We start from the raw sequence: 24,848 nt of genomic DNA, 5'->3' as shown, positions 1-24,848 counted from the left end.
AATCTGGGGTGGAATTCTCCCACAGCCTTCAGAATTTTAAACCCCAGGCTGGGTGGGTGGGACCTGGGGAGGAGGGGGCAACTGACTTCTGATGGCATGCAAGATTGTTGACTGGGGCACAGGCATGCAAATGGGAGATGCTTCCTCAATGATGGTGTCATGGCCCTCTCAGCATCCAATGGGAAACTTGCCATGCTTTAGGTTATCTCCTGCTCCTTTGTTTTTAGTGGGGCTAGCAATTAACCTGCAATCAACTAACCTCAACAGGTTTCTTTCTGGTTAGGGACCTGAAGTGCAATGGCTGCAAATGGCCTCCCTAAGGGAGCCTGGAGACAGTTTTCAGGTGGATATTTGTTATGTTTTTGAAGAAAAAGAGGAGAGCGGTGCGGATGAGACATATTAACTGGTTTATTAGAGGCCCGGCATAGTAAGGAGACTGAGAGAGAGAGGAACAGGGGTATTGGCTGACCGCCATGGCTGGTCACCATAGAGAGGCAGAGAAAGCGTGTAGGTGAGAGAGAGCAAAGAAGAGAGTGAGATAGTAGAGTGAAGAAGCAGCAGAGAGAGCGCGTAGGTGGGAGAAGAGAGCGAAGCAAAGGCAGAGAGAGAGTAAAGAGAGCGAGCAGCAGGGAAGTTAAGACTTTTAAAGGGAAGACTGTGCATGCGCACTGAGGTTCCACGCATGCCCAGAGTCCTCATGCGTGGCGGGTGACATGGTGATGATGTAGCACGTTTTCCTGTGCGTGCCCTGACTGCTGTCAGGGGCGGGGTCTGTCTCTTAAAGAGGTAGAGCTGATCAGCATTGAAGTCTGAAACTTTCAATATTCATGTCTGATCTCAATGGTGTACCCAACCTAGGCTCCCGACAGTTACATAGGTGCTAGGGTTCACATTGGCCAGCTCATCTTGTCTATTTGCACCAAGCTGAGGAATGAGGAGCATGTGATTAAGACTCTGCATAGAACCAAGTTCCAGTTCTCTGGCTGCCAAGGTTCATATCTCAAACAAGTGGAGCTTCATTGAGTTTAATGCAGATGAGCATGGAAACATGGTGTCTGAAAACGGGCTCATCTCTGATAACCGTGGGGTCAAATAAATCCTCAAGCAGTCCATGCACCCTGAAGGCTTCCACTATGCTAAGTTTACACTGCTCCCCCCCCCCCCCGCAACCAAATCCCATTTAGTAATAAATCTCAGATTCAGGGGAGGGCAAAACAACCTTAAATTTTGAATAAGAGTCTGCCTTGCCTGGAAGTCTGGTAGTTGTCAATGCCCTGAAGGATGTCCACCTTCTGTACTCTGTGGTGTCAGGTACCACAGCAAAGCCTGAATGCAGCTCACCTCTCATCAGCAAGGGCTGTGACACTGACAAGTTCTCGCATGTGACAACGTTCCCAAGATCTTTATTTCTATAGGGCACACGCAGCTCTTTGACGGACATAGTAAAAAGGAACTTGAGATGATGGCAGAAGATGGAGGGCAGGGAAGGAGATATCACTGTGAGTGGCGTAGCAGCCATCCTTGGGAGAGAGCTGAGCAATCGGCAGGATCCCATGACTTGAGTCAACTCTGTAAACACCTTCAGCTTCACAGATTCCTGGAAGCTCAAGACAAGTGCTAAGCTATGATGGGAATGCAAGGGCAGAGCATGGGAAGATGGAAGCTTGGACCCACCTGGAGTGCCTCAGTGTGGTCCCTCTGGAGGACAGGATGTTGTGTGGATCACCCGAGTGTCCTGTTCCCAGCATTTGCCCCAAACATGACGTCTTAAAAGGACTCACCTATAACCCTGTGGGCTGCCAGGAGCAATCTGGGGCGTGAGTTTTCCCCTAAAATCCTCTGTGTTCTGCCTACCCCTCTTTCCCACTCAGCCCTCTGTGCTGAGCTTTTGTTTGACTCTGTCTTTTCCAAAATGCAATGTACAATCTGTTCAGATGGCCATTTTACTGAGTAGTAGGGTCAGAGTCTTCTGTGTTTTCTTAATGGCCCAGCTTTCTTTCCCTCAATAACACTCATTTTAATTTCTTTCCAAGAGTCATGGCACATGGCAGGAATGGAATGGGGGGCCTCACTGTCCCAGCTGAGGGCTTTGCTGCTAGCTCTGTCCCTCCCCATGTCCACAAGCCTTAGAGTACCCAACACTAGGTCAAGGACTGGGCTCCAGGAGTTTATAGGGGCACAAGGCCTGGGCCTGCAAGGTGCACAGTGAGGCCTTATGGGAGAAGGAAGGAGGAAATCAGGAAGGCAAAAAGTAAAGGGAGACAGTATTAGGATGGGCCCAGAAAAGAGAGAGGCTAATGCCCGTATCTAAGAGACATGGGTGAAGGTTTGGGGGATTCAGGGATTTAGCAGATGCTACTGACTTCACAGTGAAATACAATGTGTAATCCTTTCTAACTGTCGTTTGCCATAAGTGGGAGATGAGTCACCAGTTGGCCATCGGGTAGTGAGGAGGGCCTAGGAAAGCATGAGAAAAGCTAAGAGGTCCTGGCTGGATCATACCTGTCAGAGCCTAAGGAAGTCAGTTACTAGAGGGGTAGGTGCCTGGCCCTTCCTGCAATGGGCCCTGCCTTCCTCATTGAACCTTGTAGTAATGGCTTCCTGGCATCTAGCCCATGCCTCTTGGCACATGCCACTGCCACCATGAGGGACCCTTTTTCGTGGAGTCCCCTTCTTCATGAAGATGACCCTAGAAGAAGAGTCTTCTGATGTCACCCTTGCCACTTTTATTAGCCTCAGGATTTTGTGGCTTTGGGTCTTCCTTGTGAGGGTGCCAGGCAGGCACCAGTTAGTGCGAATCAACTCAACAAACAAAGAAGTTGCAATAACAGGTAAGGGTATCCTGCCACCAAGCTCCCAAATAACTACACAGGGTCCTATTCTTTCTTAGGAAATCCCAGCCTTAGCTTGGTTTATTTCTAGTCAGCGTTTCTTAAATTATCTGTCTACCTTTTGCCTCTGGGCTTTTTCCTTTTCTTACTTCTGTGTAACTTACTTTCACTCTTGCTCTGTGGCTAGCTGGGTGGCTGGGTAGCTGGGTGGCTGGGTGGCTGGCTCCTAGTGTCTTCCTCTTTCTTTCTCCTTCTATTCAGCCCCCACTTAAGAACCCTAGCTACATGCCAGGCATTGGTGGCACATGCCTTTAATCCCAGCACTCGGGAGGCAGAGGCAGGCGGATCTCTGTGAGTTCGAGGCCAGCCTGGTCTACAGAGCAAGTGCCAGGATAGGCTCCAAAGCTACACAGAGAAATCCTGTCTCAGAAAAAAAAAAAAAAAGAACCCTAGCTATGCATGGTTTCTCCCTACTATTTCCTGCCTCTGACCTCAGGTTCATTTTATTTAATCAAACAAATATAACACATCTTTGCATCATTAAACAAATATTCTGGCCCAGCAGTGGTGGCACACACCTTTAATCCTAGCACTCAGGAGGCAGAGGCAGGCAAATCTCTGTGAGTTCGAGGCCAGCCTGGTCTACAGAGCAAGTTCCAGAATAGGCTCCAAAGCTACAGAGAAACCCTGTCTCTAACCTCCCCCCCCCAAATATTCTACGGCATAAATGAATGTAACACATCTAAATTAATATTCCACAACACAACATCTACTCCATCTATGAGCTGCTGGACCATGAGGAGGAGTTGGTGTGGCAGAACCAGATCTGGAAGCATGCCACTGAAAATGAAGACCTGAAGTATGGCTGTGGTCAAAGAAGTATAGGCAATAGTCCAGTATTTATGGTGCTTTAGAGACCAGAGGCCTTGAGCCAGACCAATGAATGACTCATGAGTATTTGCAGATAGAACAGTGAGGGCAAAAAAAATTATACTGAGAGATGCGCTGCAGTCTCTAAAGCCACTGTGATGAACAAATTTACAGTGGAGGAGTGGGAAGGATGGAGGAACAGAGCAGTGCATATGTGGTGGAGAGAGGCCTGAGCTACCATCAGAGGCCATGCTGATGTGCACGGCCTGTACTGCTGCCAGAGGCCATGTTGATGTTCATGGTCCATGCTGCTTCCAGAGCCATGTTTGGGTATGTAATGAAACACTGCTTTTCTCACAGTTAGGAAGGTTAAGAGTTCAAGAGTGAGGGTCTGGTTTATCACACCATGATGGATAGTTAGAGGGGAAGAGAAAGAGAGTAAGGGGAGGGCAAGTTCCCCTTTCATTCGGAGCCCACTTCTGTGATAATAAACCCAGTCTCCTGAAGATCACACTAATCCATTTATGAGAACAGGTTCTCATGGCCTAATCACCCTATAAAATTCCTCCTCTTTGAACTACTCTGACTGCAATTAAATTTCAACAGTGCTCTAGCCGAGTCAGATGGCAGATGGGTTTTCTCTAGCCTAGCCAGTTCTGCTTAGTTGGCCACAGTGTTCTGCCATGCAGTATAGGCTCCCAAGAGACCTTAGACAACTCAGCAGAAAAGTATATGGTGAGCAGCTAGTGATGCCTGCTACGGGTGTGGGATGTGGGGAGCTATGTAGGTGTGTGTGCTATGTAGGGGAGCCTTTCTACCTGCATTAGAGAGCTTAGTTAGGAGCAAAAAAGAGAATGTTTATTTTGTCTTTCTAGCAGCCATTGGCCTGAAAAAGAACGCAGTGTCAAGACACTGTAAGGCCCAACTCTTCTTCCAGAGCTGCTAGCTAAGGCCAGAACTTCTTTGGTACACACCCTTGGCCTTGCCACCGTGTGTCTTGAAACTGGAATGTCTCCCAGTTTCCAAGCAGCTAAGTCTCCAGCAGGCACATGAGCCTTTGGAAGCAGAGCTGTGTTTCCCAAGCCAAACAGTTACCAGCATGGACATTCACTTCCTAGGTAGCATGAGGACTTGTGAGGTCACATCTGGCACCTGCTCCCAGACGACACTCTGTGATTATAGTGCCTGGGACCAGATCTGAGCAGCATTCCCAGGAGGACAAGAGCACTGACTCTGGGGAATTTTGATGCTCACTCCAGGCACTATCACTTGAGGGAGAAAGAAGTTGCAAGCATCCTCCTCATCCTCTACTTAGAAGCTCAAGTCAAAGCAGGCGCGGCCATCTCCCCACCTATCCTGTCCTCTCGACCGAAGTGCCTCCTACTCCTGTCCTGCTAGGGGAGCATAGGTAGCAAGCCTACACCCACAGTGGGAATGTGTGGATGCTGCCCATACACTAGACAGCTCACCCATGCTAGATCATAGATATTGGAGAGAATGTGGCCGAGCGAGAGACTGCCCGAAGCTTCCAGTCCTGCCAGGCTGGCTACGGGCCTGGGCAGATGGCTTTCCATTCGACTGCCTGGCTTGCCCAGACAATTCCTATTGCTTTGGGGATTTAAGTAGCTTAAGCCAAGCCCAGCTGATGTTTTCAGAACTTCCTATAAACAAAAGGAAAGATGAGGCTTATGTAACATCCTTGCTGGATGGCTGCCTTGGCACAGGACAGCAGCCTGTCCAAGAAGTGCAAGCAGACACGGGGGTCTCAGCTGTCCCCAACCTGCTACTGAGCCACCCTCTCAGGGACATTCTTTCTAAGCTTTCTGCAAGCTTTCTACCAAATGAGTGACCTTGGAGCCCATTCCAGAATAACAGAAACCTCAGGCGTATCCAAAACAATAGCTAGCAAATCGTCCCTTGAGAAGGCAAGAATCAACAAATGAACTCATCTAATCCACATGGCAGCACTAGGAGGCAAGCATGAGCACTCTCGACACCAGTTGTGGAAGATGTAGAGCTGAGCAACAACTTTCCCTGCTCCCCCAGTTCTGAACATGGCTCAACCAGCCCCCTGCCCCACAGCTGTTTCCACTTCTGCTTACAGCTTTCTCAGCATCAGTGGCCAGAAATCCTAACATTTCTCATACCCCCTTATGTAAGACTCACGATCTGCCCTTTAGAGACATCAAGTGAAACCTGACTGCTGATTGACAGGGAATGGAGGTGAGGCAGTAAGCCTGTGTCCTGTCACCTCTTTGTTAGGAGTCAGAGGCAACTGAACCAGTTCCCCAGACCACTGTCTGATTCCCGGGATGAGACCAAGGCAGTGAGCTCTTGCATACCAAGTTCCTGGGAGAGACCCTGTGATGCATCCTGGGACCCCTCTGGGAAGCCTGTGCAAGGCTGTCCCCACTGGTTCTCCTGGGGCTTCTGCAGAGCCTCAAAGCCCTTTTCTGCTGAGAGTTCAGACTGGTTTACTTCAGGTGCTGTCCAAACTGATAAAGTTCCCGAACAAACACGAAGCAAGGCTGAGTTCTGCCTCCAAACCCTCCCTGTGTCTCTCCAATTAGATCTTCTAAGAGAAGACACAGCCAATCACACCTAGAGAAAGCAGAGTCATCTTTACTGTCTTACTTGTGAGGCAGGGTTTCCAGCCCAGGCTGTACTTTTACTCTCTCCATGGCTGAGGATGACCCTGAACATCTGGCTTTCCTGCCACCATCTCTCTAGTGCTAGAATTACTGGCATGTACCTCCGTGAGGGTTTTACATAGTGCTGGGGATCAAACTCAGGGTCTCGTGCTAAGCAGATACTCTACCAATTGAGTTGAACTCCCCAATCACTTTGTCTTTCACGTCTGTGTCCCCAGATGCTGTGAGAATCATTCTCTGCACAGCATTGCTGTCTTGGATTTTTCTTACATGTTAATTTGTGTTTGCCCTTCTCTGTCCATATGCTAGACACCCTTGTTTCTCTCAAATAACTGTTGCTTCCCCATGCTTCCAGCATCCCTCAGCGCCGGGTGAAAGGTTCAGGCATTATGCTGGCCTGCCTCTGTTACCTGTCAGAATCCGCTCAGGCAGTACCCGGGTCAGCTCAGGGTTCCACCGGAACTAAGTCTGCACGCAGGTGCAAAGGACCCCTTTAAAAGACAGACCCCTGCCCATTTACGCACTCCCCACTCTTCTCTCTGCGCTCTTCTTCTTTGCTCTTCTCTTCTCCCACCTATGTTCTCTCTGTCTATGGCGACCGGCCGTGGCGGTCAGCCATTATCCTTTTCTCTCTTAGTCTCCCTCCTCTGCCGAGCCTATAATAAACTGGTTAACATGTCTAATGTGTTCCATCTTGTGTCTCATCTTGCGCCTCTTCTTCTTCTTTATCTTTAATTTAAGCAAAAGAATAACACCAGGAACCCCCGGCTCTGGCCAGCTGAGCGTGAGTGAGGCTGATCTGGATGAATTCCCCTGCTTCCTCCCCCCCTGCTTGGGTGAAAGCCTCCTGCCAACTTAACCACCAAGATTTTGAGATGAACTTTCCCTGGTAGCAAAAGCTAGTCTCTTCAGACCACATACAGTGTGATTCGTAAAAGCACAGCCCTGCTTCTTTCTTTCACTGTGATCTCTGGTGCCTGGAACATTCCATCAGATAAATATGAGTGAACAAACAGAGAATGGACTCTTTCTTTTAGTCCTATAATAAAACAAGTGTGACAAAGACAGAGTTGTCTATGGAGTCAAGCTGTGCAGTGTAGACAGTAGCTTGGGAGTGACCGAGATTGTGGGGTCATCACAGCCAGTAGGGAAATGATCCACATGAGATTAAGAATGACACTTGGATCAGCACGGATTTGCTAGTGCTGGGCCCAAAGCTTCTAGAGTCTGACCAAACAGTTTACTTTCCTTACACTTTTAAATATAGTAAAACGTTGGGAAAGGGTTTCCACATGACAGTTATCATAACAAAGCATTAGGCATGGCTACATAGAAATTCCCTTGCAAGTACATCCCTTTAGACAAGCACCTGGGTCATTCACCATAAGAATGGGTTCTTGTTCACAGACAGACAGTGCTCAGGGCAAGCACCTAAGGAGGAAGGCTTTATAATAAACACAAGGATGGGTTCTATTAATTGAGAATGCAAAGCACATGGAACCTCTCTCATAAGAATGTGTTCTATTCACAGAGAGACAAAACCCAGGATTAAGGCCTGAACAATGCTCCAGGTGAAGGCTGGCTCCATAGAATAGCAAGATCACCAAGTTGTTAGACAACTTCCATCCACACCAGCCTTCTGGGTGAATAGGCACCATTCGTTTCTCTCCCTTGAAGAAAAAAGTCTGCATATTCAACAGTTCTGGGTTTTCTAATACTTCCGTGAGCTGTGCCTTCTACACATAATTACAAAGACAAAACAGAACAGAAGAAACGTAACCTGAGCATCCAGACACAAAAGGCGGTGAACAATGTACTGAGGGAAATTTGCTGAGGCTGTGGCCCCTGGCCAATGGCTTGCATGCTGTGGTAGACTGCTTTGGACAACCCAGAGATGGAGCTTGCTCTCCCTGGGAACACATGGGTTTTGAGAAGTCTTGGCTGTTTACATGCTGGATAAGAACAATGGTTGGAAGGATTGACTCATAATTGTGCAACTGTTTTTAGGTTAGTACCTAACCCATGTATTGGAAAAATAGATTGAATTAAGATGTTGAGCCTAGACCCAGGTGTGTGTGTTTTGTTCTTCAGTTGATTTGCATTCAGATCTACTCTCAAAATACTGTTAGTCAAAAACTGGTCCCCTTTTTGGCTTTATAATACAACAAATTATATTCTAAAATTTCTTAAACAACTGGGTATGTAGCAAAAGAAATCTAAGTCGGCATATCATAGAGACACACACCAGCATGTATAGCATAAATCACAGAGACACACATCAACATATACAGTATAATAGCCAAGATAAGGAACCAGCCTAGCTGCCCATCAACAGATTAATAGATTTACATAAACACAGTGGAATTCTATTCAGCCACGAAGAAGAAAGAATTTATGTCATTTGCAGGAAAGTGGATAAACGAGATCACCGTGTTGACAGAAATGGGGCAGACTCTCATATGCAAAATCTAGATTCATTTTAATTGTCTTAATTTTACATTTATTGAGAACAGGGAGTACACGTGCTTGCATAAGAACACATGTGTGAGTGCACGAATGCAGGTCAGAGGATATCTTGCAGAGATCGGGGACTGGAGATAGAAATCAGGTCATCAGATTTTGAGGCGTGTGACTGTACCTGCTGAGCCATCACACTGACCCCAGAATCTAGATTAATATACATGCATATGTTGGGGGTCTCTGGGGACCCCCTGGGTCAAGGTTGGAGAGGGTAGAGTGTACTGTTCGCCAGTCCTGCAGCCTCCCTGAAACCCAGAGACAATCAGGCGCAACAGGGAGTCAAGTCAAGCAAGATTTCATTTATTGTTTAACAGTAAAGCCCTCTTAAAGTAAAAAAAACTCAGGGTGGGAAAGTATTACCCAATAATTTTAAAGGTATTCCTGTGATGTATCTAGTGTCCTATCCTCTCTTGGGCACAGTCTGCAAATGTGATGACCTCATCTGGTGTGAATTTGGGCAGCCAAATTGTTTTTCTTAGTAGACACTTGAAGGCTTGCCTCTGTAGCTTCCTCCCAGTGCCACCTTGTAATGGTGCTAGTTGTTAGCTTTGGGCTACTCCCCCTCCTGCTGGGGCATGATCTGTGCTCCTCCACAGACATACATACATACATACATACATACATACATACATACATACATACATACATACACACACACACATGAAGAGAAAGCAGACAGAGGCTCTGTATGTGGAGGAACAGGTTTTAAGGAGTAGAGTAATAGTGGAGGGAGACAAATACAGAGTGTTTTCTCTCATATGTAGAACCTAGACTACTATATATCCTGTTTCTTGCATGAAAGCCCAAGGGTTACTCAGCAGGAGGAAGGCACCCACCCAGTGGCAGGAACACAAGGACAAGGGGTAGAGATGCATATGAACAAAATATAAGCGTGGAGTTGCCATAGTGAAACATACTTTATATGCTAAACTTTTTTAAACTATAGTAAAATAGTAACAGTAAATAGGGAAAGGAGGAGAGGAAGCAACTATGATCGCTACCTGTCTGCTCTCTTGCATCCCTCCAGAACACATAGGTGACACCTCGGGGGTCCCCACATCCCCTTTTCTCAGCCAAGTGTCTACTTCTGTTAACAGCTGGTCATGTACAGGGGCTGAGGATCCAACAACAGCAGATGCCCTGTAGCAGGCACAGTGACAAGTGGCCTTTCTTGCTGAGCCTCCCTTTACTTCCTCGTGGACAGATGGCTCCATGCAGTAGCATATGGCATGAAGTCATCTGCTGAGGGCATATGAAGACAAAAAGAAGTTTCATCATTGTAGCCACCTGATGTAAGCCCACACACTTCTTGATGAAAGCTAACTAGTCCTCAGGTGAGAGGGCTCCACAACATCCTTGTCAGAGCTCACCCTGACTGACGTGGAATAAACTGCATGTCTGCCCACCAAAAAAAAAAAAAAAAAGTAATGAAGTCTTAACTGCCAGCAACTCAGAATGTCCCTGGTCTTGGAATCTTCTAAGAGACTAGTATGGTAAAACGAGGTCACATGATGCCGGGTGGTAGCGGCAGCAGCTTCTGAGGTGGCAGCACACGTCTTTAATCCCAACACTCAGGAGGCAAAGATAGGCAGATCTCTGTGAGTTTGAGGCCAGCCTGTGTATGGAATGAGTTCCATAACAGCTAAGGACACATAGAGAAACCCTGTCTCAAAAAACAACAAACAAACAAGGCCATATGAATGTCCTTAATCTAGTCTAACAGGTGTCCTTAAAATAGAGGATTTTACTCCCATGATGTTTGTGTCACTCTTGCACCCGTGGGCTGGTTGTTACTGTAGCTTGCAGGGTTCAGGGCTGGGTAAGATTGATGACTGCTTTTCTCCTCCTGTAGTGTACCTAGTGCTTTCCAGTGCCATAAAAGCTAGCGATAGGAATGAAGCCACAGGCCAGCACCAGCTTGGTTACTCCATGTTCTGTGACTCAAGTCTGTGATGTTTTCAACAATAGGCTCTTACCATAAAGTTCTGGAGGGAAACCAACAGCAGTGATAGTGAATAGCCTGTAATGTTTGTGGTCTCTGGAACCTCACCAGCCAACAACTCAAAGAGAGGTAACCTGTTTCTGGCAGTGTGCTTTTTATTAGATAGCCTGTGGTGTCTAGTAGGGGCATTATCAGCCCACTACAGAATAACTTCACTTTGATTCATTTCTGATCCATTAATCCTCTTTTTTTAAAAGAAAGAATGGCCTTGAAATGCGTTTAATGACGGTCTCTAATTACACTCCAATTAGTTTACTGTCAAACCACACTTACACATGATATACTGAGTCATGTCAGTCTTACAGTGCTTGAATAGCACAACTTGTTTTGTACATGCTTGACAAAACAAGAAGAAGAATATGCATTACCACACAAGCCCAAACCGGTTCTAAGAAAGTTTTTAGACTTTGATTCAAGTACAAAGGAATAGTCCATATTTTAAAATCCATTAACTGTATAATTGAAGAGCTTCCATCTAGCTATCATTTAGAATTGATTAGTGTAAAATGTAATGAAGTGCTAAACTGAAATTATCATAAAAATAATTTGCTATAATTCTATAAATGCCTTCCAATTGTTGAATATCAATTAATATCATATGCTCATGACTGACATCAGCATTTGGTAGTTTCTTTTTTAAAAGACATTTTCAAAGAGTAAATATGTAAGTCTCACTAGGGATCTGCTTTGGTGTGCCTTTAAATGAATTTTAATAATTGACAGCATTGACATTTTACCTCCTATTTAAACAAGATGTTATCTCTACATTTTTCTGTTATTAATAGGCTCCCATTTCTAAAAGTATATTAAATTATTTTTAATATGCTGTGAATTTCGTCAACAGAGATGCAGAAGATTGTATCTGTTTCGTTGTGTGCTTCTGTAATGCCCTTCCATAAGGTTCTCTTGATTCAGGCTCTAAGCGAAGAAATCTTTCAGAACTCCTGCTGTGTATTGGTTTTCTGCTCCACCTCAACATAGGCTTTCCATTGGCTCTCCTTGGTTGCTGCATACTGAAATGAATACAATATCTAAGGCTTGCAATGTAACTCGGTGGTATAGAGCTTGCTTAGCATGCACAAGGCCCTAGATTTGCTCCCCAGCACCACATAATCCAGTTCCTGCCTATAATCCCAGTAGTGGGGAGGACCAGAAGGTCAAGTTCATGCTCAACTACAAAGGGACTTCTAGACCAGCCTTGGATCCATGAGACTCTTCTATAAAAATGCACAAAAAGCAGATATACACTAATAAAGTTTAAAAAGAAAGCAATTTTCAGATCAGTGGACGTGTATGATGTATCTATCAGAAAACATTAATTTTTAGTAGCAAAGGCATCAATCTGATGCAAAGCTCTCAAGGGCTACTGCTTAGGTTACATTACTGTAATTCATTATCTCCTGCCATAGCTACTCCATTTTGCTAGGAGTCTGTGACATCATGTGTCTACCATCTTGTATTCATTAGTGTTCCAATGAAGGAGAATCAATAAGCTGTTTTTATGGAGAAATAGAAACTCACTCTAAGGAACTGTCTCTTGAAATTGTGGAGGTGTGATCAGTACAGAATCTAACAGGGACACCTTGAAGGCTACAGATGACGAAAAGTGTTGAAGTTTGTGGCCAAAAATACCCTACCATAGAACCAGGAAGAGTAAACATGGCCAATGAGATGAAAGGCAGTTTGATGGATTCTTCCTTGCTAGGGGGAAATTGAGGAGACGTCTCTTCAAGCCTGGTATCTAATGAATGAAGCCTGTCTACATTACACAAGGGAATATGCTTTATAACACACAAACTTCAACAGAAATCTCTAAAAATATCTAAAAATGACCAGAAGCATTATGGATCAGAAAAGCTGACAAACAAAATTAACCCTATGCACTCTCTGTTCTGAACTTTTTAAAAGACATGACTGAGCTTTGTAAATTTCCCCAGAGATATAATACTTAAAAAAATATTTCCTATCTTGACAGTGGATAGGGTATTTTATAGAACTTTGCTGTGTATGACAACTTAGGTCCCATAGGTCAGGGAACCAATGTGAGAGGTCTTCAAACCACTAACATATCTCATTGAGGAAGCTGTACATGGTGAGTCACACAGTATGCCCTTTAGTTCATAATCTTTACTTGCAAGTGTTCATTGTAATGAGTCGTTGGTCTGGTTCAAGGCCTCTGGCTTCTGCTACTCTATCAAAACTGAGCCCTCACTGGGACTCCTCTTGGATATCCTGTTGTTGCCGTGTTGTGGAGATCCTGCAGCTTTGCATCTGTAGGTCTGAGAGCTTCATGAGCTCTAGCAGTTCTTTGTTGGGGTGGATTTTAGGGTGGGCCTACTCATAGCCCTGGTTCTGGGCCTGGGTGGTAGCTATTTTGGTCTATCTGCCAGCTTCCTGTAATCCTCACCATCAAGGCAAGCTTTCCAGCACTGCCTGGGCTAGCTCACCCAATGCTGTAGGCAGCAAAGGGTGGGGCCAGTTCTCTTGCTCTCAAACCCTCATGCTGGCTCACCCTCACCCACACCCATACCATCAGGACCAGCTAGCTGTACTGTGTTGCCCCGGCGTGATGTAGGGCCCTCTCTCCTGAGGGCTGCAGCTGGTGAGGGTCAGGGCCAGCTCTTCTGCTTTCATGCTCCTAAGGCTCGCTCTCCTGCCTGTCACAGGTGGCGAGGGGCAAGGGGGCAGAGGGCACCTTTCCCTCGCCCACACCAACGCATGGCATTAATCCTCTTTTAATCTTTAAACCACTGCATTCTGTCTTCTCTCTCTTGAAAACCTCCTCCTCATGACCTCTTGCATCTCTTGGAAACTTCCCTGACCTCTATGGGTATTTCAAATGAAGCGTGCTTATCTGAAGATTTAAAGCTACATCCACAAATGAGAGAAAATGTGGTTTGTCTTCCTAGGTCTGGATTACCTCACTGGGAACAAGTGTCTCTAGATCCATTCATTTACCTATGGATTTCACAATTTCATTTTTTATTGTCTTACAAGCTTTATTTTAAAGCCTTGCAAATAAATGAAAACATCACACACCAGAATAGACCGGACCTGAAGCCTTCTTCTTCTCTACACTCAATGAACTAACTTCTGTACAGTTAGAATTGGCACTCAGAATGTACACTCTTCACATTCAATTTTACACTTTCAGTACTGAGTATGTTTTATGCACCTATCCACCACCAAAACAAACAAACAAATCCATGATAGAGTTACAACTAGAAAAACAATTAGCTGTATATCCTTTCATAACTCGTGTCTATCACCTGCATTCAGTCCTTCCTCACCTGCTAGTATTTAGTCTTCCTTCTTCTCTTTTCTTCATGTTATCTGTACCCACATGCACATCTGTTTCTGTGTACACATGTCTTATTATTGACTAGAATCCATCTTACTGAAATCGTGTGACCTTGCTTAATATATATTGTAAGTCCATCCATTTTGTGAAAGTGTTTTTACTTCAATTTTCTTTAGATCTGAGTAGTATTACATTTTGTACAATCATCAGATTTCATTATCAATTCATCTCTTAATGGGCAACTAGATTGATTCCAATTTTTTGCTATAGTAAATTAAGCAGCAATGGACATGGGGCGCAAATATCTCGATGGTAAGGTATGGAGTTTTCTGGGTATATGCCCAGGAGTTAAATAGCTGGGTCATATGGAAGTTCTATTTTTAACTTTTTTGAGAAATCTCCAATTTGATTTCCACAATACGTATATTAATTTGCACCCATACCAACAGTGAATGAGGGTTCCTTTCTCTCCACATCCTCTCCAAAATCTGGTGTCAACTTATTGATGATAGACAATCTGATTATAAGGTGAGGTGGCATCTCAAATTCATTTTAAATTGCATTTCCCTTATAGGAATATTGAACACTAAAGTGGTTATTAGCTATTTCTGTTTCTTTTTTTTAAAATCTATCTATTCAGTTCACTAACTTATCTGTTGATTGACTGGTTTATTCCTGTGGTACCTGCAGTTCTTTGTAAGTTCAAGGACATTAGCCTCTTTTCCAAAGTGTAGCTGGCTAAGATTCCTTCCCATTCTCTAGGCTATCTGTTAACTCTGTTGCTCATTTCCTTTGCTGTATAGGAACCTTTTCTTTTCGTGTTGTCCACCTGTGGATACAGGGGTTCATTCCTGTGCTGTTGGTGTTCTCTTTAAAAAGGTCTTGCCTACCCCAATATCTTGAGGGGTATCCCCTGTGTTTCTCCTAAATCTTTCAATGTTTGTGGCTTTAAATTAAGAACTTGAATCCATTTAGAATTGATTTTTGACATAAATCTAATTTCATTTCCTACAGGTAGAAATCCACTTTTTTCCCAGCACTATGTGCTAGATAGGCTATCTTTTTTTTCCCATAGTATGGTTTTGCCTCCTTTATCAAATATTAAGTGGGCATAGCTTTGACACCCTATTTCTGAGTCCTCTATTCTATTCTATTGGTCTGTCTGTCTACTCTTATGCCAGCACCAGGCTGACTTTATCACTTTGTTTTTCTTAATAGCTGAATAATAACCCATTGTGTAAATATACCACTTTCTGATTGGATTTACACTCTGCTTCATGAAATAGAATCCACATTGGCATTATTATCAAGGTCAAGAACATGTGGCTACATAGGCCAGAGGTTCTAGGGCAGAACCTATTACTATTGTGCTAAATGGACATAGTATTAAACCAAGTCCTAAAGACTTATTTCATACCCATTATCCTAGTTAGGGTTACTATTGCTATGATGAAACACCATGTTCAAAAGCAAGGTGAGGAGGAAGGTGTTTGTTTGGCTTACACTTTCACATCACACGCTACCATTGAAGAAGTCCAGGACAGGAACACAGGAGGGCTGGACCTGAAGCTGGAGGTAGCTGGAGGCAGAAGCTGGTGCAGATGCCATTGAAGGGTGCTGCTTACTGAATTGCTCCTCATGGCTTTCTCAGCCTGCTTTTTTATAGAACCCAGGACTACCAGTGCAGGGATGTCACTACCTGCAATGGGCTGGACCCTCCCACATCAATCACTAATTAAGCAAATGCCCTACGATCTTGCCTACAGCCAGGTCTTATGGAGACATTTTCTTAATTGAGATTCCCTGCTCTCAGATGGCTTTAGCTTGTGTCAAGGTGGCATAAAACTATCCAGCACACCCATAAATCAATGCATCTCTCAACCCTCATCAAAAAAACTTCTTTTTTTGCTCTAAGTGGTGACTAACACAGAGACCCACACTGGTCAAGGTGCAAAGACTAAGAGACTGTGGACTGCTCAGCCCTGAGTGGGACATCTGTATTATACTCCCTCCTTAAAAGACTCCAGAATCACTGTGAAAGAGGGAGCAAAATGAATGTAAGAGCTGCCATGTGTGGTAGTGCACCCCTTTAATCCCACAAATCTCTGTGGGTTCAAGGCCAGTCTGGTCTACAGAGTGAGTTCCAGGACAGCTAGGGCTACACAGAGAAACCCACATTGAGAAATCCCACAAAAGTGAACATTTGACAGTGGGTGACTAAGTTACTATCATGAGATGAGTATTATCTGACTCACCAAGACACTTGTAGTACATTATCAAGTATATGCATGATTGGGATGAGCAGGTCCTGAGGTTGCAAGCAAGTTACATGAAGAAGTTGCCCAAATGCCTATGGTTTTTACACCCATTACAATGTCATCTGCTACTAAGCATGCACATATAGTCTCATGAGATAGGCCTTATCATCAGTTGACTGAGGAAGAGAAGACTAGGGCCTGGCATTGATGGTTCTGCATGATATGCAGGTACCACACAGAAGTGGACAGCAGCAGCATTATAACTTCTTTCTGAGAAAATCTTAAAGGACAACAGAAAAAAAATCTTCACAGTGGGCAGAACTTTGGGCAATACACATGGTCATATGTTTTACTTGACAGGAGAAAAATGGCCAGATGTGCAATTGTTCACCGATTCATGGGTTGGGGCCAATGGATTGGCTGGATGGTCAGGAACTTAGAAAAAGCACGATTGGAAATTCAGGGAGAAACACCTTTGGGGAAGAAGTATGTGGATAGATCTCTCAAAAGGGGCAAAGGCTATGAAGATAGTTGCATCCCATGTAAATGCTCATCAAAAAGTTGTGGAGAACAGAGAAAGCCTTGGGTGCTTGTGTAAAGCATGGATGGCCAGGCGTTGGTGGTGCGCGCCTTTAATCCCAGCATTCGGGAGGCAGAGGCAGGCAGATCTCTGTGAGTTCAAGGCCAGCCTGGTCTCCAGATCGAGTGCCAGGATAGGCTCCAAAGCTACACAGAGAAACCCTGTCTCGAAAAACAAAAACAAAAACAAAAACAAAAACAAAAACAAAACAAAAAGCATGGATGAAGTCCTGAGCAAATGTGTGTTGTTGGCATGCCCATGTCAAGGTCCCAATGCCTCAGAACCATGGATTGAAGGCCAGCCCCTCTCTAGTAATCTTTGGGACTCCACCGTAGATTGGAACTGCTGAGATATCCAGTCTGTGGACTGAACAACTACTGGATTCTTGACCTTTCTGTCAGGATACAGCCATTGTTGGACTAGTGGACCACAGCCTGTATGCCACTCTAATAAATCATACATACATACTTCCTAATGTGGCCATGATAATTAAATCTCCTTGCTTTGCCATTCATCACTACTTGTCTTTAATTAGTGTATTGGGACAATGGCCAGGCCTGGTCTAGTATGCTGCTGTAGGTGACCCCTCTACAGTATGGTTTACAGTAACGGTTGCCTATGCTATCCTCCAGGGACTCAAAACTGCTTTTCTTGAGACCATTGCCCTGTCCTGTGTAACCAGGGAAGTTCTGTAATCTTGGGGCTTCCAGCCCTACAATTTTCCCTTATAAAACACCCCTCAGTCGAAAATGGTACTCCATTTGTTCCCGAACGAATGGGGTCCTTGCTGTAGCTTGTATCCTCGAGTCAATAAAGAAACCTTTGTCCTTGCAAAAAAAAAAAAAAAAACAAAAAAACAAAAAACAAAAAAGAAACAAAACAAAAAAACAAAAAACAAACAACAACAACAAAACCCCCCCTGTTTTTCTTGAAACCATACACTTGGATCTGATGAGTGATCTTTAGATCACACATGCACAGGCCTTCAGCCATTTCTCATGGATTTGAGTGTTAGGGCTCTGCCTCTGAGCTCAGCCACCTCATAATGAACTTCCTCTGGCAAAACAATTAGTGATTGGAGGACTGGGTAGTGGGTGGTTCTGTAACAGTGGGGGTTGTTGGTACTGACCACTGTGCTGTCTCACAGAGAGACCCCTTCCATAGATAAATTCTCAGGTTAAATCTGATTTGAGAAGGGTATTGGCACCTGGTTCCAGAGACACTTAGTCATCAAGGCTCAGCCTCCTTCATCCAGACACCAGGAATGGAGTTGACATGCCAAACATGACAAGGGGAAGTTAAATGTCATCCCCAAACCAAGACCTGCTATCTCCCATGAGCTAATGTTGGGGAGAGAGCTTTCTCTGTAGGCTTATCAGGGTGACTACACCTTGAAGGACTTGGGATTAGGATATAAAAAGAAGTATTGCATGCACAACTTTCTTTCTGAAAGCTTTATTGATCTCTGTGCCGAGCAAACAGCAGAATGTGGCGGGGTGAGGTGAGCCATCTGGGAGTTGAGCACATGCACAGGGCAGCAGGTGGGTGAGAAGCCAGGATGAGGCTCCAAGAGCAATTCTCCAAGGACAAGACAGCCAGCAGAAATGAGTTAGGTGCAACGGTCCTCTCAGTGCTGGGACATCTACAAGGACAGGAAGAGGACATGAGAGCCAAGGTCCTGTGCCCCTGTCCTGTGCAGTCCACCACACCCTCCAACACTGAGGGCCTTGCCTCTCACCTTGGCTGGGCTTGGGGGGTACCTGTTCCTGAGGATTCTTTCATTCAGTAGAGCCTTTACCAGGCAAGAGCGGGAGTGGGAGAAGGTCTTGAAGCTTTTCTTGCCATGGTAGGCCCCCATGCCACTGTTCCCTAAATGGGAGGTCAGTTCAGGGCCAGGATTCCAGCCCATCTTGTACTCACAACCCTTATGATCTCTTTTTTCTGAGCATCCTGGGGGGTAGCCAAACCTTAGAGTGTCCCCTAGGTACTTAGGCCAGGCAGAAGAGAGCCCAGGAAGAGTGTCATCCCAGCCATGCCACTAAATGGCCTTGTGACCCCAGGCTTGGGACCCCTGTAAAAGGCCAGAGTGATCAGGACTAGGGTCCCCACACTAGACTTACCTACACCCCCGAAGGGCAAAGTAGGCACAGTGATGTGAACAATGACATCATTGGCTGTCACTCCGCCACTCGATGTCTCTGCAATCATTTTCTTGATCACCTGTGTAAAAACCCAGGCAGCCACCTTGCATTCTCTCCACCCTTTCTGAACATATCTTGGAGCCTCAAGAATAGGGACTAGGGGGGCTGGAGAGATGACTCAGAGGTTAAGAGCACAGACTGCTCTTCCAGAGGTCCTGAGTTCAATTCCCAGCAACCACATGATGGCTCACAACCATCATTATGAGACCTGGTGCCCTCTTCTGGTGTGCAGATATACATGGAAGCAGAATGTTGTATACATAATAAATAAATAAAATCTTTAAAAAAAAAAAAGAATAGGGACTAGTGAAAGCTGAGTCCTAGTCACCAGCTCCATAATCCTTAGCCCCTTGGCATCTCCAGCCCTCTACAAATTCCACAGGACTCTTAGCACTGTATGGGGAAACAGCAGTGGTTCCACAACCCTGTGGCAATGACTAACCCATTCACAGCTCTAGGAAGATGAAACTGTCATAATCTTAGAGCTAAGGCTAAGGAGGCTCGGACAAGTTAAGTGATTTGCCCAGGTTCACACGTCTAATGAAAGAGGAAGCTGCAGACTTGAACCCAGGCCCTGTGGGTCCCTGGGTCCTCTTGCATGTAAGTGCTGTGCCTGAGAGGCCAGGAAGTTGGGAGGGGGACTCCTAGGCCCACCTTGTTGTTGTTAGAGAACACGTAGAGTGCCAGGGGCTTCTCACGCTGGTTGATGAACTTAATGGCCTCCTCCAAGCTTTGAACACTCACGATGGGCATCACTGGCCCAAAGATCTCCTCCTGCATCACCTGGGACTGGGGGTCCACATCCACGAGAATGGTGGGAGCTGAGGCAGGAAGTGAGATAGAGTATTTGCGCTGCCCCACCCCCAATCCCCAACACACACATGTACACACATGTCAGTGTCAACGTCTAGTTCCTGCTTCCATTCTTTGGAAAGGAAGCTGTCAAGCTTATGTGGGCAAAGACAAGAGCTGAAGTGCTCTCTTTTCATGCCCACCTCTCCCCAGTCCCCAGGTCCTGGATCCATCATGGCAGACCATGGGGATATTTACAGACTAACCTGCATAGGAAAGCAGAATCTAAACAGTGAAGGGACAGCTATTTCATCTGCTGACCTCATGTGTCCATCCCAGAACTCCCCTGCCTCCTTGATAACTGGGGACCAAAGGGGCTCCAACTGAGGCTGCCTCCCAGTCTGGCCTGTCTTGAGCTCATGGGGCCTCTGCTGTCTCTATTCCCTGCTCCCTTGTGCAGATTGGAGATGGAGATGAAGCCCTTGTCTCTGCCTTGTGGGAGAGGTTTCTGGGACTGTAGAGGAGGCCCTCTCCTGAGGGCCCCAGAGCTTTCTGCAGGCCCACTTGGGAAAGCCTACTTGCTGAGTATCTGTGCCCACTTTCTGGAAACTTGCAGTAGACCCTGGCAGTCCAAACACACAGGCAGAACACACACCTATGTATCGTGAAGCTGCATCCCAGGTGCCTCCATGGGCCACTTTCTGGCCCTCAATCAGGCGTATGACGCGCTGGAAGTGACGGTCATTGACGATTCTCCCATAATCACGGGACTGCTTAGCATCTTCCCCATAGAAATCCTGAGAAGAGATGAGGCCCTCAAGGAAGATTTGGTCCTGTCATGACCATGACTTCCCAGCTCTAGGCAGTAACTGACTTGGGAGGCGTTGGGAATCTGAGTGGAGCTCTTCCCCCCATCATGCCTTGTACCTTTCCCAGCTGTCTGCAGTATGTGTGCGTATTTCTTCTGTGAGTAGAAGTACCTAGTATTTCTCAAGGTCCTAGAAACTAATTGTGGCCAAATACATCCCCTGCACCTGCTCCCATCTGCCAGTCATACTCACCTTTAGTGACTTTTTGAGCTTCTCCACAATTTGGCTTTGAATGGAGGGGTCACAGAGAATGTAGTCTGGGGCCACACAGGTCTGGCCACTGTTCATAAATTTTCCCCAGGCAATGCGCCTGTGAAAATGCAGTCTGTTAATCATGGGAGCTGCCTTGAGACTATCTTCATGCTCAGGGGCAAGGCACTGAAGGCTGAGGGACACAGTGGACCCTCCTAAGCGACCACTCACTTGCAGACACACACATACCACAGGGGTTCCTGCAGCCAGAGTGTTTAATGCCATGGGTGCTGGGGGGGAGGGGTCTGAGGATATCTGGGGTGAGTGTTCTGTGTCTGATCACATTCTCAAAGCCTTACATAAACCAGGTGACACCTCTCTTGTATCCTTCCTTATGTTTGGGGTATGGAGGTGGCCAGAAGCCTAACTAGTACAGATGTGAATCCTATCCTGGACTCTAAGCAAGTGGCCCTGTGTTCCTGGTCTTGCTCGCCAGATCTCAGACGGGATCTCCTGCAGAGGCTTGGTAAAGTTCTCCAAACCGTGGGTACCCCACAGTTGTTTTTCCTGAAGCTTCTACTTGGAGAACCACCCTCATGATGCCCACAGAGTCAGTGCTCTCTCTGGAGGACCCCTCTAGGAAGATGTCTATGAATGGTGTTCTCCCTTCAACTTCTTCCAACCCCAAACTATAGGCTCCTTAGGGGCAGAGACCGTCTTTATTACTTGGTGCAGAGCTTGGCACCATCACGTGTTGAAAGGTAGATAGCATCCCAAGCCTCTGTAGCCAGCCAAGCCCGAGCCTCCTCACCTGCAGGCCACATCCAGATCACAGTCCTTGTCCACATAGCAAGGGCTCTTTCCTCCAAGCTCCAGGGTGACAGGGGTCAGGTGCTTGGCCGCGGCCGCCATGACAATCTTCCCCACAGCCGTGCTCCCAGTGTACATGATGTGGTCAAACCTCTGTGCAAGCACCTCCGTGGTTATAGGGACATCCCCTTTGATCACTGGGTACAGATCCTTCCAGCAAAGAGACAGAGGAGACTCAGAAAAACCAAGCCTCTCCTCACTCCACAAATAGAGTGGGCACTAGGAGACTGGCAGCCCCTCAGCCCTTCAGCTCTGTACTTTCCTGGGTACCCTAGAGGTAAATTATTCTCCTAACTCAAGGGCTCCATTTACCCTGTCTTTAGGAGCTGGACTCCTCCCACATATTATAATAACCCACTGTCTCCCAAGTTTTGAAGACCTGACCCCATCATAGTCATCCTTGAACTCTAGAGGGCACCTCACCTTATCCAGGTACTGAGGGACAAGTGTGGCTAGCAGGTCTGCTGTGTTCTCACTCACTTCTGAGGGCTTGAGGACTACTGCATTTCCTGCAGAATACAAAGTCAGGGTCATCCTCAGGACACCCCCTCAGAGACTCTTCCCACCAGGCCTAGAGATTCCATGACATATGTACCTTTGGAAGGCAGTGGGAGAGGCTAGCCCCGAGTGCATGCTGTGAGTACACACGGGTACATGCTGAGAAACACAGGTACAACATAGGAACACAATGCAGGAGCACACACAGGCACACACATGAGCATCTGCTACAGGTACCCCACCTGCCCCCCGCCCACCGGAGCAGTGCTGGGGGAGAAGAAAGGACATACAGAGAGATGCCCAGGCTGGATGACAGAACAGCTCTGGCCTCTCCTGTCACATATTAGCAGAGAGTCCTTAACACCACCCACCCTTCCGACCCCGACCCCACAGGTATATGGAGAGGCCATCCTGCAAGCTTGGCTACAAGGTCTGGTTACCACAACCTCCTATAACTGTTCCTCCAGAATGGAGCTCTCGTACCTGCAGCAATGGCACCCACCATGGGCTGGATGGTGAGATTGAAGGGGTAGTTCCAAGCACCTATGACAAGGACCACGCCCAGGGGCTCGAAGTGGATGTAGGATTCATCCTGCTGGGTCTGCTGAGTCTTTTCCACAGGCGCATCCTCAGCCCACTCTGGGAGTTTCTTAATTGTGGTGTCAATCTCCTCCAGCACATGTACCAACTCTTCATTGTAGGCGGTCCATTCATTCTAGGGAGAGGCTCCATGTGAACTTGAGGCCCAGAGCCACGGCTCTGCTGCCTTGGTGAGTTGGCTCTTCAATGGGGTCCATAACAGGGTGGTGGGTTACAGAGGAGGCACAGAAAAGACACAGAGCTGAAGGATGGTCTTCAGGGTAGGAGGTCTGAAAGGTTCCTCTTTCCCAAGGTTTGGAGGATGGGGTCTGTGTGAGGTGACTGGGGGTGCCCCAGGATCCAGAGCTGGTGAAGGAATGAATGAAGCTGGGGCTGGCCAGAGGAATGGGTTTGAGGGTCATTGATGAGGGAGAAAACATGTTGTCTGGAAGGCTTATAGATCACACTGAGACCCGAACCTGAGAAAGAGCTTGGGAGATCACAGTGTTGAGTAGACATGGGTACAAACCCCAACTGAGGAAGATGTGCCCAAGAGTGACAGACAAGAAACCAGAACTATGACAGAGGGAGGCAGGAGCTGGGACTGCTGGGGACACCAGAGCCTCCTGGAATGGGAGGGGGACAAGAAAGAGGGAGCACGGGTGGCAAAAATGCATCTCTTTCCTGAATTTGGAGAAGACAAAAGAGTGAGTTTTGTCCTTCTTGCCTTAAGGTGGGATGCCTGAAGGTGAGTGAGCCCTGACTAGTAGAGGGTGGAAGCTGTCTCAAGTGAGTCCTAACCTCATAGTGAAAGATTTGTGGAACTGGAGGCTCCTGATTTTGCTCAGAGCAACCCCAGGAAACAAGGAGGAAGGAGGGAGCCATGTGGAGCTGGATCCTGGCCTTGCTGGTCCTTGGTGTGAGGAACCAGGTAGACCAGGGAGGGGCTGAAGACAGACGGATAAAGCAGATTTGCTGTGTATCTCTCTCTCTCTCTCTCTCTCTCTCTCTCTCTCTCTCTCTCTCTCTCTCTCTCTCTCTCTCTGTGTGTGTGTGTGTGTGTGTGTGTGTGTGTGTGTGTGTGTGTACTTGATATGGGGTTGATGAAGAAGCCAGACCACAGCGGAAAAGCGACAAGTGGAGGGCAGAAGAGCCTCACTTTCCCCTCTATAACATTGCCACTACATGTGCCTTGTTTAGGGAGCAGTGCAGTCCCCGGTGACATGCTGGGTGGCGGGCAACTGATGCCCTACACTGAAGGTGCAACTGTCCCCGTGTCTGTTGTATCTCTGCTCGTCTCTTTTTGTAGCCGCTCCCCTAACCCCACGGGACACTGTACCTTGTGCAGATCAGAGGCCAACGCAGCTGTGATGTCCGGTTGGCGCTCGGTGATCATGCGCCGCAGCGCCTCCAGTTGCTGGATTCGGAACTGCAGCGGGCGAGTCTTGCCTGTGTTAAAGGCCTCACGTGCCTGGTTCACGATGTCACTGATCTTGCTCATTGCACCTGGAGATAGAGAGCATTTTGCAGCAGAGGAAGCCGGATGGCCATATCCTCGGCTCCGGGCTATGCTTTGGCATCAGCACCCTGGCACTACTGGCTCATCCCTACACCACTGTGTTAATTTTATTTGGATAAAGACCTCTTCTAGAGACTGGAAAATGCATTCCTCCTGGAAGGTCCCCTTTTCTGACTAAGATGACTGGGCCTTTTTTGATGTCTTTAGACATCCCAGGTTGGATAACATTAATCCACAGTGAGCCACACCCATCCTAAGCAAAATCTGCCGCAGGGTGGAAGGGGGCGTCCTTCATGGCAAATCTCCGAATCTGAT

The 24,848-nt window shown here is 46.6% G+C and overlaps 1 protein-coding gene and 1 pseudogene across 1 annotated transcript; one reads left to right on the top strand and one right to left on the bottom strand.

Annotated features, from left to right (window-relative positions):
- Positions 1-244: 244 nt before the first annotated feature.
- On the top strand, positions 245-338 carry LOC113836828 (annotated as a pseudogene).
- Positions 339-18,640: 18,302 nt separating this feature from the next.
- LOC100757371 (aldehyde dehydrogenase, dimeric NADP-preferring) lies at positions 18,641-24,515 on the bottom strand. The gene is made up of 10 exons (XM_035448118.1): positions 24,354-24,515; positions 22,919-23,150; positions 22,361-22,446; positions 21,879-22,087; positions 21,068-21,185; positions 20,662-20,803; positions 19,869-20,035; positions 19,134-19,233; positions 18,752-18,882; positions 18,641-18,655 (listed from the first exon to the last, which is right to left on the bottom strand). The coding sequence occupies exons 1-10, from the start codon at positions 24,513-24,515 to the stop codon at positions 18,641-18,643; spliced, it is 1,362 nt and encodes a 453-aa protein (XP_035304009.1).
- Positions 24,516-24,848: the final 333 nt, after the last annotated feature.

This window comes from Cricetulus griseus, chromosome 7 (genome assembly GCF_003668045.3).
Source record: "Cricetulus griseus strain 17A/GY chromosome 7, alternate assembly CriGri-PICRH-1.0, whole genome shotgun sequence".
Taxonomy (NCBI): domain Eukaryota; kingdom Metazoa; phylum Chordata; class Mammalia; order Rodentia; family Cricetidae; genus Cricetulus; species Cricetulus griseus.
Note: the sequence above shows the minus strand (reverse complement) of the source record. Positions and strands in the feature narration are given on the sequence as shown.